The sequence below is a fragment of the Ischnura elegans genome, chromosome 9 (genome assembly GCF_921293095.1).
Source record: "Ischnura elegans chromosome 9, ioIscEleg1.1, whole genome shotgun sequence".
Lineage (NCBI taxonomy): Eukaryota > Metazoa > Arthropoda > Insecta > Odonata > Coenagrionidae > Ischnura > Ischnura elegans.
In genome coordinates, this window is record NC_060254.1 from 35,718,950 (window position 1) to 35,734,381 (window position 15,432).

General features: G+C 37.8%; 1 protein-coding gene across 1 annotated transcript; it reads right to left on the reverse strand.

Moving 5' to 3' along the window:
- Window positions 1-1,935: 1,935 nt before the first annotated feature.
- Window positions 1,936-4,433, reverse strand: LOC124165354 (endochitinase At2g43620-like). The gene is made up of 2 exons (XM_046542721.1): window positions 4,373-4,433; window positions 1,936-3,473 (listed from the first exon to the last, which is right to left on the reverse strand). The coding sequence occupies exon 2, from the start codon at window positions 3,443-3,445 to the stop codon at window positions 2,861-2,863; it is 585 nt and encodes a 194-aa protein (XP_046398677.1). The 5' UTR covers window positions 3,446-3,473; window positions 4,373-4,433; the 3' UTR covers window positions 1,936-2,860.
- Between the last annotated feature and the right edge of the window lie 10,999 nt (window positions 4,434-15,432).

Here is a 15,432-nt window from a genome sequence, read left to right on the forward strand (position 1 = left end):
GGTCCGTGGTTCGATTCCCGGTTCAGGTGAAATTTTTCCTTGTGTTTTCGGCCTTCATTCCATCTCCACGCCACACTGTGTTATCGTCCTGTATTTATGTTTCTGTCTCTTTGTTTCATTATTGTGTTTGAACGCATGCTTCGTTAAATAAGTGAATTTTGGAACTTTATTTTGGTATATGAAAGGTTCACTCTCTCACTCACAGTCAGTGATTCATTCCGAAGGTTGGTTTTGATGGTGAGGGTAAAGCTCACTCCAAATCAAGCCACTGGCGTGAATGTCGTACATGGTAGGGGGCCAGTTCTTTTTCCTAGGACACTGTCGCACTTCTTCGCATGGTCGCAACCAAAAAATATAAATAGAGGATCAGAATTTAATTAAGATTAACGCACTTATACATATAATAACACAATGTCATAGAACTTATGAATGAACACCGTATTAAAACCATAATAACAGACGTTAATAATGTCTCTAAAATCTGCATAATGACCTATTATACACCTTTAAGTTGTTTGGGAGGGAATTCGTGTTTTTACGACTTGATTTACAAAATAGAATCACTCCCTCAGCGATTCAACCCGAACGTGGTTTGGATTGGTGAGGATAAAATTCTCTCCACCCTTAGCGACGGGCGTGTGAATATCACACATTTAGGGTAGCGAGGGCAGTTCCTTTCAGGGGCGCAGCTAGGAATTAAGGCTAGGGGGGGTTTCAGGCGCAACTAATACTGAGGGGCTTGGGGTATTGCATACCCTTCAGGGTAAGCGGGAGGTGCGGAGGCCCTCCGCCGGAAAAATTAAAGATAAATGGTTCAAAATGGTGATTTTTACATCCTTCTGGGGGATATTTTATTAATCTTCACACTATTCTATATGCAATATTAATCCAATTAAGTAAAATAGATTTAACTTAAAAATTTCTATGAGCTCTGGGGGGGGGGGGGTGGATCCCCCAAACCCCCCCCTCGCTGCGCCACAGGTTCCTTTCACTGGGCCACTTTCACCCTACAAGAAATTTAATTAAGAGGTGTCCGAAGGCTTCAAATGAGATTCGAATCCGGGACCCTTCTGCCAGAAGCCAAGTACTCAACCACTAGGATACCTCGCTCCCATTATATGAAGAAAATAGGATACCTCGCTCCCATTATATGAAGATAATGAAATTGAATTCGCCCCACGAATCATAATAATCGGTCAAATCGTTGCTTAGATATGTGTTAAAAAATCCGTATGCTGTGAAAATTTAGCGTACTTCAAAGTAATTCAAAGATCACTACGTTAACAAATTGAATGTTACGTTATAGTCACTTCCATATTGCTCTGAGTGGTTCGTTATTATTGATGACATTAAGATGTGCAGAATGAAAACTAGAGGCGAGGATAAACTATGGTCGTTTAAGTTGTGACATTAAAGCACGGAAAAGACTAACGAAACCAAAATTTTTGGCAAATTATGTATATTGATAGAAGTTCTTTATTATTTATCGCCCTTATTTACCGTAAAAAGTAATTTGTGTTTTCGTTAAATGTACCTTATCAGTACAACTTTTCTTGGGTTTGAAGTTAAATAAAAAAAATCGATAGCTATTTAACTTTATTGCCTCTACGAGAAGGGTCTTCAGCTCCATTGCCCCTCGCTAGATACACGCTTGATTGATGACGTGACACTCGTTAGTTTTAGTGAAAACCAGCCAGGAAATAGGACGGGGCACAGGGGGCACGCGTCCCGGGCGGCAGGTTTGAGGGGACAGCAAGAGTTGAACAATTTATTTAAAAAGATTATTCAATTATTCTAATTAAATTATCATGCAATGATTATTAATTAATAAATTATTAGACAACTAGGTCACCAAAGGTAGAAAATTTAGTACTTTCACGCTATCAGGGGATAAGTATGTTTTAAGGAAACGGGTTTTAAATGGAAAAGAAGGTGTATCATTAAGTACTTTCTTTATACTGGTTTTCTTAAAAAATACAAAAAATACGAATACAATACAGGCAAGACAGTGTGGTACCAGTAGGAACAATGATGACGTCAGTTACTGAATAAAGGCACGCAATTTACAAAACTTCTTTAAATATAACATTAGAAGTGGCAATATTGTCGTCTGTAACTTTTTGGTTATGAGTTTCTTTAACGCAAACATAAGTATCACGGAAAGTGCGAACTCAAGGAAATGCTAAATACAATTGTCCATGCGAAAAAACGAGTTCTGGCGAGTACAATCCGACTATCTGAAGAGTCTGACCCTGTGATTCATTAACTTTCATTTCAAAGGCCGCTTTGATTGGGAATTGCATTCTTGTAATTTGGAAAGCCACGGTTGGTTTTTTGAAGATTAGAATTAAAAAATTATGTGGAGTCGATATACCTCGAGCGAGTAATCGACATGGACAAATCGAAAATTTTAAGTCCAATTAATGGGTAAATAGTGAAATCACACATAATTACAGTCTTCATTTCAAAGTGCACTTTGAAATGTAGATTGTATTTTTCGTCAGAAGCCGGTGATTTAAAGTTTAAAATGATACCTCATTTAATACTGTAGGTTCAGTATGAACGGAGCGCATACGGAATTTTATATACCTTACTGTAATAGTATATATGATAATATTAGTATAACTTCATAATAGCAAACATACTGTGTGTAATTTCAACTATCCCATCTCAAAAAATAACTTATGGGAAGGGAAGGATGAGGGGAGCGATGGGGATCAGAGGAGGGGGTGGCAAACTGGTCTTTACCCCTCCCGGACAAAACTCCTAGTTAAAAGCCCTGGTGATATCGTAGTGAAGACAACTCATTTGCTATTTTCGGAATCATTCTTTTCTGCAAAAGTGCGTAAAACAAGTGGTGTCAGTTGTAGCAGCCACGCTCACTTGCCTTGTTTTGAATCCCCAAGGCATCCGCCACCTTGAGATAATACTGGTATCTCTTGGCGGCGGTTTCATTGTAACCATTACTACACTCAATCGCCCCATTTATAGCCTTGGTCGTTAATCCAAAGCAGTCGAACTTTGACCCCAACTGGCGTCGAACTTTAGTCCTCCAATACCAGACACTGACGAGCATAGCCATCTCCGTATCCTTCGCTACCCGTTCCGGACGTTTCAGAAGCTCATCTCCCATTCCGAGATCTCTGGAGGCATCCTTGTAGTTTTGAGCCCAAGTCAACTGTATGTAGCCTCGACCGTGGTAGTCCTTTCCTGGTAACGAATGATTGTCTCTGTATTGTCCGTGGTTTCTTTTATCGGCGTAGGCTATTTCTTCCTTGAACTGGAATCCACCACTTTCGTGAATCAGCTGAGCCAGGAACATCGCCAGTTCGTTGCGAGAAAAGTCGCTCGTGTAGAGATCAAAATATTGGTACACGTCGGAAGGTGGGGATTCGAACCCGCAGTCCACAACTGCCTTCGTGAACTCCTCTGATGTTATCCCCATTTCGATCACTTCAGGCTCTTAGCAGACCCTGTCATGAGAAAAAAATATCTGTGGAATTATAGTGTGATGCGCAGTTGATGGCCATGGGTTTTCATGGCGGTTGCAGAAATAACCATGGCTGGGCAAAATGGAGGCCGAGGAGTATTTGAAAAAAAAAATACAAAGTATCGCTCCAAATGTATTTTAAATGCAAAGTATAAAATACCGTTAGCCTGAGAATTTGAAACACAAACTACAAAAGTAGTATTTTAAATACATTTTAAAATAAAAAATACATTTTTATGGGTACTAAGAGAGGTTAAAAAAATATACCCTGCCTTGGCACATTGTGGATAGTTGCTAACATGAAGAAAACAATGATAACGAAAACGAAGTAACCTCTGAAGCATAATAATGTTACACAAGCGTTATCAGAGCTACTTCAAAAGTATTATAGAAATGTATTTTTTATTTTAGAATGTGGAATTACCAAAACTCTGCATTTGAAATACAAAATACAAGATATTTTCTGTTCGTGCATTTGAAACACCATGGAAAAATCAAAAAACAACAAAATACTTGTATTTGAAATGTTTAGAACATGGGCACACCCAGGATCATAACTATGGGGGCAAGCCAAGTTGTGACATTAGTTTATGAGATTCTTTCCTTGAAAAAATAGTTTTATCTTATAACAATACATATCATTTTTCGTGGGTTTAAAGAAAATTTGTTGAATACTTTCGTTTCAATTCATTACTGATTTTTATGAAATACTTTTGCGTATTTTGCTCCTAGGGGTGGGTAGATGCCCCCCCGCTGGGTACGTCCATGTTTGAGAATATGGTCACCTCGGACGTTAAATCAGACTTCTCATAAGCTACGTATTCAGCGGAAATACAAATTCGGTTGTAACGTAAGTGAGGCTAAAGCTATGGGATCACCTACCTGATGAATGTCTCGGACAGTTCTCCTCTCGTATCCGTGTCTTCCGATATAATATCTTCTCTCCTCCCGAATGAAAGATATTTTATATTGCGTTGTGATCCAGCGTTGCCAGATAACCTTGTGATTCTCTCCCTCCTTCCACACTCTTATCATTTTCTTGGGCTTATCGCTTAGGTGTCTTTCCTCGTAATTCCTTTGCCGATAACGATGTCAGCAGTCTGGTTGTACGACCGGGAATTGATTCGAAAAATCACGCTGGAAGAAACGTGATGTGGCCTTGGAGACTGCAAGAGAAGACCAGCAGAAGACAAAGGCACATGCTCTCTTGCCATCGCAGGAACTTCAGAGAGGATCGCAAGAGTTCTCGCATAACACAACGTTTTGGCGAGATCCAAAAGCTTAAAGAAGATCTATGAATAAGTTCAAAAGATTCAGGCTTCAATTTGTGGAAGTTAGACATATTTAAATAAATGAAAGATCGTAGCACTTTTCCACAATTTATTTTCTGCGTACAACGCGTTTCGGCTCACTGAGCCATCATTTTTATGGAACAAGTAAAGAAGGATGTGAAAGAGAAGAATGCGTAGGAGTGAAAAGATTAGCTGATAGGAGAACTGAGTGGAGAGCTGCGTCAAACCAATCCTAGGATTGTTGACCAGTGATGATGATGATGAAGAGCCATCATCTGGTACAAGACACTGAAAAACATTTGAAAATCACCTTTAAACCCTTGAGAAAGGGGGAGGATTTGGGGAGGATTTGACATCTTTGAAGAAGGGGGTGGGAACGGGCGTACAAGTGGAGACAGAGGGAAAAGATACAACCAGGGGCGAATCCAGGATTTCTTTCTGGGGGGGGCACAAGCAAGGCCGTATCCAGGATTTTGTTCTGGGGGGAGCACAAGGATACCCAGTAATACAAAACGAACGCAATGATTACGGGACCGTATTAAAAATCTTGCATATTTTTAAAGCGTATTTCACGTGCCCCCGTGCCCCTTTAGATCCACCTATGGATACAACTACCGGATGTGGAGAACCCACGTTGAAAAGAGGACTCTAGACATAACTATATTATAATAACACGTGAGAAGAACCACAGAAAACGGGGGGGGGGGATTGAGAAGAGTAAAAAAGGGGTAAAAAAGTAGGGTAAAAAGAGAGAAGGGTAAAAAAAATCTCTGACCTTCGGAGTGAAAAAGATCGTCACCTATCTGACATTTATAAAGGAGTGTATGAAGTATCGTGTTCCGGTTGTCAATCTGACACCGGGCAGGCATCTAGATCCCTCAAATGCAGATGAGAAGAACATCGTAAGGCAACCGAAAAGAAAAAGTTACGCCTTTCCGCGGTTGCGGAGCATGCATGGTCGGAACCTGGGCACGTCATACTATTCCAAGAGTCAAAAATCATCGCCTGAGAGAATAAATATTTCCTTCGGATGATAAGGGAGGCGAGAGAAATTGCAAATCATGAAAAGACTTCAATAGAGAGGACGGCTATCCTTTAGCTTCGTTATGCAAACGGCTCTTTCTGCAATGGAATTCAAACCGAGCAAATAAACGGGCGCCTGACTAGCCTTATACATTGCATATTAGGAAATGGAAGCCCTATAGATCATTTGGACCCAAAGACGGGACCTGGAATGCGCCAGAAACTGTCGTCCATCAAAATGTGCCAACGCGACATTAACCCGTAAAGCAATTATCAATGTGGTTATACAGTACGTTGGCTCTGGTGCAGATACCGCTCAAGACCATTTGTAGGACATGTGGGCATGGAGAAGAATGGAGAAGGTGAAATGGACAGAGAGGAGGAGTAACGACGAAGTGCTGGACATGGTGGGTGAGGAGAGGGAACTTTTAGATGAGATACGGAGGAGACAGAAGGTATGGATAGAGGGTATACTTAGCGGTAAGGGGATGTTGAAAGCGGTGGTAGAGGGTAGAATGTTTAGGAAACGAGGGAGGGGAAGGAAGAGATTAGGATTTTTAGATGGATTGAAAGGAAGTAGGCCTTCAGTGAATTGAAGAAGGCAGCGCTGATAGGAAAATGAGGCTCCCAGATAACTTCTTTAGTACTCCATGGAAACCTACCTTAATCGGTAGAATACAATAATAAGATTTAGAGCCGGTTTTATTGTGTGTGGTTAGTGCTAATCACAGCCCTCTACTTTCTTCGTTAAAACTTTCGCGAGTACTCGTAATGTTAAATAAAGACTTTATTAAGCATCGTGTTTACGATGAGGTGTTGCATGCTGTTTATATTAAAGGAAAAACGAAAAATGGACCATATTTGGTATTTTTCGAGTTTAAATAGTTTGCGGAATGCATTTAGGAAAGACTAGCTTGGCCACAATATTGTTCGTGACGAAAAAATTCACGACGAAGATGCCGCGTTTGTAGCAGCCAGAAGATTAGTGTGTGCCAACAGTGGAATATTATTTTAAATACCGATTGCTCTTCTAAATTTCATGAATAATACTAAATTTAATCAATATTTTGGGTAAATTGTGTATTTGGGTTATATTAAGAAAAGAATTCTTTGCAAAAATAAAGGAGTTCCGAAAAAAAGACATATCGGCTCATTTGATCCGGGGAACTCCCTATGTTGCGTATACGCAACGTTTCACCATCGGAAAACTAAGAATAATAAAATATAAAAATCGATAATTTTCCTTATTTGAGTCTGTTTTGTTGCCAATTCATCAAAATATTTGGAATTTTTAGGTTATTAACATGCATGGGATTCAATGGGTTAAAGCTGATTAATTTATAGCACCCACTCACCCTCCTCACATAGATGTGATACTAAACTTTCAGACTAAATCATCACTGCAGTAGACTTACTGTCTCAACCAGCTGATATTGGTTCCTAATAAAAGATAATTATTGAAAAACTTTTTTCCGTGGAATTCTTTAGAGTTTTGCTGAAATATGTTCTTGAGTGCCTATCTTACCAAAACCGTTGCTGTAATCATGTCTACCTATTTAATACCGGTTTCATTGTTTGGTAGATTAATTAAAAAATAATCATTGGAGATACGCCATGCTCAAAGAAAAAGTTATGCGGCAGCGAGTTACCTCCTAAAAATTGAATTAATCAAGCGAAAAGCAAGATAAATTGCTGGTGAGGTCCATTAAAAATGAAAGAGCTGGGCTTGCAGTTGCTTGAAAAGCTTCGTCGGACAAGAGAGGTTATTTTTTTCGTCGCCAGACTTTACCAATTACGTTATGATCTTCCGCCCACCCGTCTATCTTTTCATCCTCCTTTAAGCCATCGTTTTCACTTTGATCCCTGAATCATCTCATCGTTACCTGCGATGCGTTTTTATTTCTGAGCCCCTGATTCACATCATTCGTAGTCTACGCCATTTGACTTTCTTATCCGTTCCCGGCTCTTGTTTCGATGACAACAATACATTTCGCCGAAGGAGAACAATGGCAGAAGCAACAATGGAGCATAGGCTGCTAAGGAAGTTGGCTGGCTTTCCTCCCCCTTTCCCCTGCTTCGTTCTCTATTGTTTAAAGATCCCTTTCCACTCCCTCGAGACCCACAGTTCCTACCTTTTCAAAATACCTTACCTTTCCTTACTTCCACGGTCGCGTGCTGGGAAATGTCAAGACCCAAACAATTGGACCTAAATGCCGGACTTGCGTTAATGCTATGATACGAGACGGGTCTAATGTGGACAGAAAGTGAAAGAAAAAGGACAGGGAAGAGGATGAATTAATAAATGGAACTTCGTGAGGTCACATGGGTTGTGACATTATGTAGGTTCCACCAAGGTAGTAGGAAGTAAATGTCGGTTTCATGACACTTCTCAATTACGGTTTTCTATCAGGTTTTCCACTCCATGAGTTTGATGTGGAAATCAAGGTTTGATGTCAGTTCTCCGGGTTGCTGCTGGCACTAACCTCCTCAATGATATTGTGTATAAATATTTTTACGGTGTGTATGATCTTGGATCTATAAAACGCGAAAAACGAAGCCTCTTTTGGCTGAACAGTAAAAGTTACACCAATGATGAAATATTTTCGGGTTATACACCGAGTGAAAGCATATTAGGGGGTGAGAAGCCAAGGGATACAAGTGAATTTTTTCTCAGCAGAGTTATATAAAGTTATTTGTTTTTAGAACTACACAAAAACTTGCCAAGGGATACGAGTATCTCACAGCCGGAACAGCTTTCCGGCGCGTTCTGGCGCCATGACACCTCTGCTTTGCAGGATTCTATTCCGAAAGCATCTGATAATATAGACTGACAATCTAAGTGATATGCATTGATAATAATAGGTAACAATCCGAAACGTCGGCAGCTTTTCATTCTCTCACCCGGTGTAGAGGTAGATACGAGTTCGTCACTCCAATTCTGCGGGATAGCGTGGAATTTCAAAAGTTACACTAGTCTTAGTATACAGGGTGTACCAGAAGAAATTTAAAATATTTCAGGTGGTGATAGGGAAGATAATTTGAAGCTTTTTTGTCCATAAGCATGGGGTCGCAACTTTTAAGTTACTGAGCTATGGCAACCAATGGATTTTTTAAATAAAAATCGGAAATGATTATTTACTTGTTCAGAGTTAACTCTTGGCACAATTTGGAACTAATATAAGAGTTGGACTTTGACATTTATATCACGACCGGATGTATAATACATGTTCAGCTGTTGGAAATTTTTTGTGAGTACCGCCTAAATGTTTTCCGTACGACAGCACTGCGCAATCGTATTGTTGATAATCGCTATAAAAAGCTCTCGTTTAATTAAGCCAGAAGATGAATTGTTTCAGAAAATGGTAATAGCACATTTTAGTCCAATCTTAATTATTCAATGCCCTTAAAAATACTGGGTATTAAGTAAAATTCAGAAAAGGCTGGATACCCAAGAAAAACCTTTTTCATGATAAGTGCAAAATGCATCCAAAATTAATGTATGCGTTTGCCATAGATCAGTAACCAACGAGTTTCGATCTTATGTTTATGGACAAAAATATGCTTAATATTGTCTCCCCTAGGTGGTGGTCATCTTCTGGAGTATTACAGATTCCTCTAGAAACGCCCTATATGTGTTTCGGAATTTGACGATTTTAAGCATTCTAGGTTTGCTCTCAAAATACTTTACTTCTCCACTACCGTCGAACTTAGCGAAGTAAAGTATTTGAATGATTCAGTCTCTGAATAGAGCAAATTTTAAACGGGATCAAAATAGAGCCACTCATATTTTTTTCCCAATCACGGTAGGATAGGACCTCAATTGAAAATTGAGTAATTTAAAACAACGTCGTTGTGCGGGTGGAAGATTAAAAAAATGTCAACGACTCCACCGCACGAAATTACCCCCTTCATCTCTTGGTATTGTTGACGTTCTTGCGTCAGGATTTCATCATTGTTGAGTTTATTCATTGTCATGTAACTTTCGTGTCGAGGCACTTAGCTCTTAGATTGGCTATCGGGTGTCGTCAAAGGGAAAGAAAAGTAAAGTTGTTTTACCAGGTGAAAAAATGTTTACTTTGATTCTCAGTGGAGACACTTTTCATTGAATTTTGCACTCTTTTCAATTTTCAACCCCTTTAATATCCCGGAGTTATCGAAACAATGAATTGGCAGGAATAATGTAAAAATGCGTAGGAGTTTTTTATTCACCGGGTTTTTGAAAACATTCCGCGTGGGCTTCTGCAAAAGGGAGCTTCGTTATCATTGCAAATGGGCGGAAAGGCAGCAGGAAATGCGTCGCAATATAATCCCTGTAATTTGAAGGCATTAAATTACGACCGGGAATGAATGGACGAGTTGTTGAATGGCTTTTAATCAAGGTTACGGAATGCTTTGATTACAAAAAATAACAGCCCACGCAGTAGATGTTTGTAACTGCCACTCCTTCGTTTTGCCCTCTGTTAGTTTGTACCTTTTCTTATTTGTTCTAGTGGGTTCTAATGTTTTATTTATCAATGACTTATTCAATAAATTGGATGGATGAGGCAGATACTTTTTGGAGATCCATTATGAGATATGAAGTGAAACACTTTGCACTTTCCACTTAAAAATTTATTAACTACAGTCGACATGTTTCGCTTTGCACTTTCCACGTAAACATTTATTAAACTACAGTCGACATGTTTTTAGTCACCGGGTTTTTGAAACCATTCCGCGTGGGAATCTGCAAAAGAGAGCTTCGTTATCATTGCAAATGGGCGGAAAGACTTATTCAATGATAATGTTACGATTTTTAAAATTTAATTTCACAAAGGCAGCGAATGCTACTTCATGTGTTTAATGTGCGAAATAAATCAATTAGTAATTTTCCACAAAATCTTTTATTGTTCCAACCCGGATTTTTGACTAGTACTAGTACTATTCATTATCAAGGATCATAATCACTTTATACTAGTCGAAATTTCACATTCTAATGAAACAAAGATTTTTGCAACCAGGTGAAGGACTGCAAAAGCTAACTAGGGGCAGATATCGTAAGTGAAGTAACTTAATTATGATGAAATGCCACCTAAAATAAAAAAAAAAAACTGAAGAAAGCCATGAAAAACATATGGCATGTTGAAAAATTATAAGAGATTAAGCATCAACTGACTTTTAAAGAAGCTGCAGAAAAGAGAATTGGGGAGGATACCAATAAATCAGAGGAAGACAGTTGGAAAACCATTAGAAGTGGTCTGCAGACAGCAGCTAACGAAGTTCTTGGTAAAAGAAAAGTCGTTATGAAAAAACCATGGACCACGCGGGAAATATTGGATCTCATTGAAGAAAGAAGAAAATAAAAGGCTGCGAAAACAGAGGAAGGGCAGAGTTATTACAAGAGAATAAGGAACTATATAAGTCGTAAAGCGAGGAAGGATAGGGAAGCGTGGATGAAAAATATTTGTGAAGACGTTCAAAACAATCGTGTGCATGTAAAAGTAGGGGCCGCCGATACAGGGCGTAGGATGTAATAACCCCAAGGGGTATTATATCCAACGCCCTGTATAATACCCTGAGGTATATAATACCATAGAGTAAATTCCGGATTTTTTGTCCGAAAGATACATAAACACACCTAACAACGTTGAAACTGAGTTATGAACAAATTAAAGTTTACCTATATGGAAAAAAATATACAATAAACGTTTCCTGCAAGTTTCAACTTAATACTAAGAACAGTCTGCCGGCAAATGGATTAGGAATATAAACTTGGAAAAGTCAAGTTACTAGCCGAAATTCGAGGAAATATTTTTTATAACAATTGCTATAAACAAAATCGAATAACTATTGTCTCCACTGAACATAGCGACCCTTTCTGCTTCAGAATATATTTTTAGACTTGTGAAACGAGCCAATTAAAAAAAATCGCAAAAAATTGTTCCTCGCCATCTGATTAATTGTTCCAGAACTACACCAAAACTATATACGATTTTTGTACGTGCGGTGAGCCCTCTATATATTTACTTACTCTATGATAATACCCATAGGATTGTTGACCAGTGATTGTGATGATGACTAGTCGAAATCCTGGGTCGGAATAGTATAAGTTTTTGTGGAACATTCCCAAGTTATTTATTTCGCACATTAGATATGTGGTACCAAGTGAAGCCTAAACACGTGATATATACTTCGTGTGTTGTCTTCTAAAAATTGATATTTCACGCTATTCTGTGGTTATTTATTTCAAAACCTTTGATGGAATGGCATGGACGTATTGAATGCTTAAGGTATTTAAACATTTGAATGAGCAAGCGTATGATGAATGATCTTATCAAATGCTAATTGAGCCAAAATCATTGACGAAAGCATTTAAGACTTAAAAGCAATTTGATGCCACCTTTTACAGTATTTCCTGGATTCAAAGAATGTTATTGATATTTATTATTGTAATTATGAAGATTTTGGCCAATGATATTGGTGTAGTTTGATAGCAACTTATAATCAAATACAGCATCACAGCACCAAATTCATTGATCGCAATCTTATAGATATTTATCAAGACGAAATATTTATACCAAGATGATCGCTGAAAGCTTGATTAGTACTGCCTGGACTTACTAAATATTTAGCCTAACCGAATCAAAAGTAAAAAATGATTTTCTAAAAGGTATTTACAGTAGCCAACTTGAATAGTTTGAACACCGCTTCGAACCTTAGCACACTGAACTGTCGACGACACACCTTGCCTAAATATTCATATTCTAAGGGGCAAATCATACATAAATACGCGTAATTTATGCGAATTCGGAATAATAATTTTCGTTTCGCGATGTAGGTACCAGAGATCCCGGCGGCTATCTAGCCATTTTCAGGTAGTTTTTTGCAAATATCTTTCTTATTTCATCATGAAATTATACTTTCCCGGACATGCTTGGATTTTCCTAAAATGTTTGCTTATAATGAATGCCGCCTTCACAACATTTTGTTGCAAGCAGCTTCGCTAGCCCGAAAAAACCAAAAACCATAAGAGCCCATGTTAAATTAATAACAATAATATTTATTTGCTCTGGGCACAATACCCCTAAATAGTACATTAGTGGTGAGAAAAATACATACATAATACAGTTGCTAACATATTAATTATAAGTGAATTACATAAAAACATAAATAAATGGCATATTGCAGTAAATAATTCAGTTTCGATTAATCAAGTTGAATTTAATCGAAACATGAAATCTTAAATTTTTATTTTATAAGGTATTTTTAACATAAAAATAAATCAAGAAATTGACACTTAATAACATTTTGTCATTTTGCAACATTTCAATGAATAATAAACAAAAAAATGGTTGAGAAAAAAGAGGAAAACCGTCGCAAATTCTATTGGGTATTAAATTTTGGATTACATGACAATGAATTATACATTACTGAATTCTGTTTTGCGGGAAAGGTGAGAACGAATTTTTGATTTGAAGGACTGCACATTTGAAATATTCTTTAAGTGATGGGGAGGGAATTCCATAATTTTGTTGAGCTTACGAGGAAGTAGTGATGGTATTTGGTGGTTCTGTGGGTGGGGCAATGAAGGTCGGACGACGCGCTTCTAGTATTCATAGTGCGGGACTGTGGTTGGTGTTCGAACATCTCTATTACGTAAATTATCCTAATTTCAACGTCAAATATCTCAAAAATGGAACAGGCGAATCTCTTTTTATTTGAATTATTAAAAGTGCGCCTTTCAAAGAATTTGTGACCAAAGAGTCGTCGAATTCTTATTACTTTTATAGAATTACTCTGGCTACCTCAAGGATGTCGATTATCCATCGCGAAAGCCTCGTAAAGCATGGGACGAATTAAATAACGGTGAAATACGGGTGTATTTATTTTTTCAAGCTCAATCAAAATGGACAAATAAATGAATAAGCAGACAACCACGGTAAACCTAACCTCTTATTTTTCCTCTTCTATTCTTGACCTTGTTTAATACATTTTGTGATATTTCTTGGAGTTTAGGTCAATGTAAAACAAGTTATAGCCAACGTTTCGATTTATTTAAAATCATCCTCAGGGCTATGAAAGAGAAAACATGAACAATATAAAATACAAAAAGGTCAACGATATACAATATTTTTACATAAAAATGTTACGATCGCATTTTTTATACAGTAATATAATTTAAAGTATACACATATATATATAAGAACAGAATAGAATACACAAAAAATTTTGACATACCTCTTAACTTTGTACATATTTATTGATAAATAAGGATCACAGATCCATATTTATAAATAAATAAGGATCACAGATCTGCAAATCATTTGGACCCGAAGACGGGAGCTGGAACGCGCCCGAAACTGTCGTCCGCAAAACATGAATCAACGCGGTGTAAACCCGGAAAACCATCACCAATAAACTAACCGCGGAAGCCTCCGTAATAATTCATATTTATTGATGTTGTATTACTAAGGTATTGCCACACCTAGTTACCATTAATTTTGATTGATTAAATAAAAATAAATTTTACTGAGGTTATCAATGTCTGTTTTTTTTTATTACAACTGTTTTTTGTTTTTGATATGTAAACCACTTTGAAAAGTCTTTTTTAACCTAAAAAGTCTTTTTTTTGTTTTTTTTTAGTTTTTCCTAACCTCTTATGAATTGCGGCTCTACCGTCAGCGTCGCCAGTGGATACCTCCCTCACGTGGTGGCTGAAAGCACTTTTAGTGGCCCACACTTTTAGTGTTCCTCTGCCGTAATATTCGTGCTCGTGGGTTGGAATGGAACACATACCGTCGCCGTGTGTGGCTCGCGGGGTGATTTTACGCCAATGGTAGAATTTTGACGAGGTCTCCAATGTTGACAGTTTTCGTTTATTTTTTTTATTCATGCTCAGGGCAGAATTTCAGCCGAAGTGCGTCCTTTCGAAGGCCTGACGAGCGTGGCACCGAGCAAATAAGTGTTTTCCATTATATGCCTCGCCCGATTTGACTTTCAAATTCGCCGGTCTTCGTTACGAGGCTTTTGGAGGATAAAATTTTGAGTGCGCATTGTCAGTGTGTTTCCTCAATTCCAGTCGCTTGCCTCCGCTTGAAGACCCGCGTTTAAGGCAATTAGGGATGCATTTACTGGAGGAGTGGAGACGAACGTAGCTACTCTTCTCCTCGAAGAAAACTTCTATAAATCCGTTTATTTCCGCAGTAAACCTAGGAATGTATTACGCCTCAATTCAACAAACCCTTGACCCTTAAGGTGCGTTTGTACTGAGTAACATTTTATATGAACAAGTTACATATAAAATTTTTTACGAAAAAAGTTACGAATCCGTGTAAAATTTTACATGTAACATTGTGCTGTAAAACAAAAATTCGTGTTTTATAAGAAGTTTTGGTTTTCCTCACGAAGCGGGAAACCAAATACTTGTTGTATAACACGAATTTTCGTTTAATAACACAATGGTACATGTTACACGTATTTGTAACTTTTTCGTAAAATATATTATTAGTTGTGTTATTGTTTATATAATATATTATTTATATAATATATTACTTAATATAATATATATATAATATGTTGTTTATATAAATTGTTTATATAATATATTACTCAGTTTAATCGCACCTTTAGGTTATTATATAGCTTTAGGTT

Excerpts from the sequence above, each read along its gene's own strand:
- LOC124165354 (XM_046542721.1), bottom strand. The coding sequence starts at position 3,445 with ATGGGGATAACATCAGAGGAGTTCACGAAGGCAGTTGTGGACTGCGGG.